Genomic DNA, 2,701 nt, shown 5'->3' on the forward strand with positions numbered 1-2,701 from the left:
AGCATGAGGTTCCTCTAAGCTGCCTGAAATCAGCCCCACCTGCTCACCAAGAGGAGCCAAGCCTGACAGGTGGCAGAGTAAATGCTCTGTGAGTTCCTACCCTCTGGCCCTCTCAGAGAAGGGAATCTGTCTCTTGGTTCAGGTTGGCTCCAAGGCAGACCTAAGACAAGCGTTTCGTGGAAGTATTGTGTTGGCCAAAAAGTTGTTCAGGATTTCAGGTAAGATATTACTTTTTGGCTAACCCAGTATTTTATTTGGGACATGATTCCAGAAAGCACCAGCAGGAGTGTAGAAAGGGGAGACAGGGCAGGACCTGAGTCAAACAGGATGTGTTTCAATGAAGAGGTTACAAAAATGGGAGACAGGGGCTCAACCCAGCTGTGGACATCAGGGAGTGGTGTCACATGTCTGGAAATGGGCCACCCAAGGCTTGAGGAAGAGGAAGTGTTTTTCCACCAAGTCTCTGCAATGGTTGAATGAAGTTGCTTCCTGGACCAAACAGCCCTCCTGCCCCAAATCAGTGCTTCCAGTCTGCCCCAGAGCAAAGATTGGCTAGAGAATAAGGAATGGGTGGGGCGTGGACAGTGTCTGAAACACCCAGGCAAACAGTGATGTGACCTGTGTGTCACTCTGTGTGTGTCTCTCACCCTCATGCAGAACTCTTCACCCCAAAGAGCAGGATGCTTGTATTTAATGGTGCAAATTCTTGTCATGTGATCCCTAAACACAAGCCCACTGCTTCAATCTGGGACCCAGCTGAAGAAATGGTAGTGTGTCTCAAAACCACAGGAAAAGCCAGGAGGGGCAGGCTATTCCAGAATTAAGATTGTCCAGGGCAAGAGGAACATTTGGGGCATTGTACTCGCATGCTCAACCCTGAGACTGAACTGTGACTCTGTGAGTGTTTGACAAGGTGAGCAGCCTGGCCCCTCGTGGACTGTCAGCTCCACATGAGCAGGAGCAGCATTCCCACCAGCACTGCACACACAGCAGGTCTCCGTACGTCCTACTGGGTGTTGGAGGAGGAGGGCAGGGGCGGGTGAAGGGCTCGGGAGGGACCCGGGGGTGGGGACGCTGTCCTGGAGCTCCTGGGGCTGCTGCCTCCCGCCGTGCCCTCCTGGAAGGAACAGGGGCCTCACGCTTCTCTGTGTTCACAGGAGTGATCACACACACACACACAGACACACATACACATAGACACATACCCATACACACACACACACACACAGAGGAGGCCTCTCAGAGTTAAGGACTCAGTCTCAGTAAATGGGAAAAAGGGAAATAATTGAAATTGAAGCCTGGAGGAAGTTGTTTTCATAAGAATTTATTTTTCACCGTCCAGAAGTCTGATCCAGAACATATCATATCTTTAAAATGCTTCCCTCAGTCTCGGAATTCACCAAAAGCCATTAATAGGTGTGACAGCCAGTCCTTCACCGTTTTCCCAGGAACCTTGGCGGGAACCATGGCAGTGGCCTTGGCCTTGGCCTGTGAGGAGGCCGAGGTTTGGGAGGCCGAGGTCGTCTAGCCCTGACACTCTGAAGCTGTGAACCACAATGGAAGAGATTACTTGTGGGATTGGGCAAGAGACAAGAGAAGACCACTCTCTCCCCACCTGAACAACTCCCAAACTGAGCCACCAAAGGAACTTTGGCTCCAGATCAACTTCTGGCGGTGATCTTTGGGGCATGTGGTTGAATTCCGAAACCCACAACATATGGGGAAACTGATCCCAGAGATGACAAGGGGCTTCCAAGGGTCACAAGCCCATCTGGGCAAAGATGGACTGGAGCATGGCCTCAAGACCATGACTCGAGTCAGGGTGTCACAACTTCAGCACTGTCAGAATCCCCTGGAGGCCTTGAGAAAATACAAATGCCTGGGTCCCACCCCAAAGTCTGATTCAGGAGGTCTCAGTGGGGCTGAGAATCTGCCTTACTGTCAGTTCCCGGGTGGGGACCCTGTTAGACAGCCACTTCTCTTTAGGGATGCAGAGCCAGGGCTGGAGGCCTGGGGACTGGGGAGGGTGGGCCCGGGTAGGAGGGCCTTTTCTCTGCCCTACATGGAGCAGCGGGTCATTGGTCCAAAGGATGTTTCTCAACCCACCTTGTTAGCATATGCCCAACACAGAAGGGGCCACTCACCTCATTACAGTTTATGTCAAACTGGTCATCGGACGGGTCCAGGCTGACTGTCCCCAAACACTGTTTCACCAACTGGAAGGGGAGTTTCCAGGTCAAACTGGAAACCCTGGGCCATAACCTCCCAGGCTCAGCCCACCTCACCCGCCAGGGGCTGGAAATCGTCCCTGAAGTTCCCTGTTCAGCTAGTACTGAGAAGCATTGATCCCAGCCCTCACTCCCTGCCCCCAGGCTCACCCCATTCTCCTTGAAGTCACACTGCTCCAGGGGCTGCTGGCTCAGCCTGGGGCACACAGTCTCCTTCACCTTGAAGCTCACAGGCTTTCAAGCTTCCCGGTCCTCCACCTGGTCAACGATCAAAGTGGGGAGACTTGGCTCGGGCTCATGTTTCCTTCTCTCATCTGTCTCCCTGTCCCCTACCCGGACAGCAGCCTCTCCAGCCCCCTGTGTGTCCGGCCCTGGGCTTGGTGCTAGGAGCACAGGGGAGGGCACAGAGCCCGTGCCCGGCCTCATGGGCACACAGAGAGCAGAAGCGGCCCTCACAGCAGCGCTGCTGGCAG

The 2,701-nt window shown here is 53.9% G+C and overlaps 1 protein-coding gene across 1 annotated transcript; it reads right to left on the reverse strand.

Moving 5' to 3' along the window:
- Window positions 1–1,345: 1,345 nt before the first annotated feature.
- On the reverse strand, window positions 1,346–2,462 carry LOC120859559 (cathelicidin-3-like; the record flags this gene model as incomplete). The annotated part of the gene is made up of 3 exons (XM_040235623.1): window positions 1,346–1,544; window positions 2,145–2,216; window positions 2,379–2,462. Coding segments are annotated over 3 exons (267 nt in total), but the record flags the coding sequence as incomplete, so codon positions are not given.
- Window positions 2,463–2,701: the final 239 nt, after the last annotated feature.

This window comes from Oryx dammah, unplaced genomic scaffold (genome assembly GCF_014754425.2).
Source record: "Oryx dammah isolate SB20612 unplaced genomic scaffold, SCBI_Odam_1.1 HiC_scaffold_1552, whole genome shotgun sequence".
Classification (NCBI taxonomy): Eukaryota; Metazoa; Chordata; class Mammalia; order Artiodactyla; family Bovidae; genus Oryx; species Oryx dammah.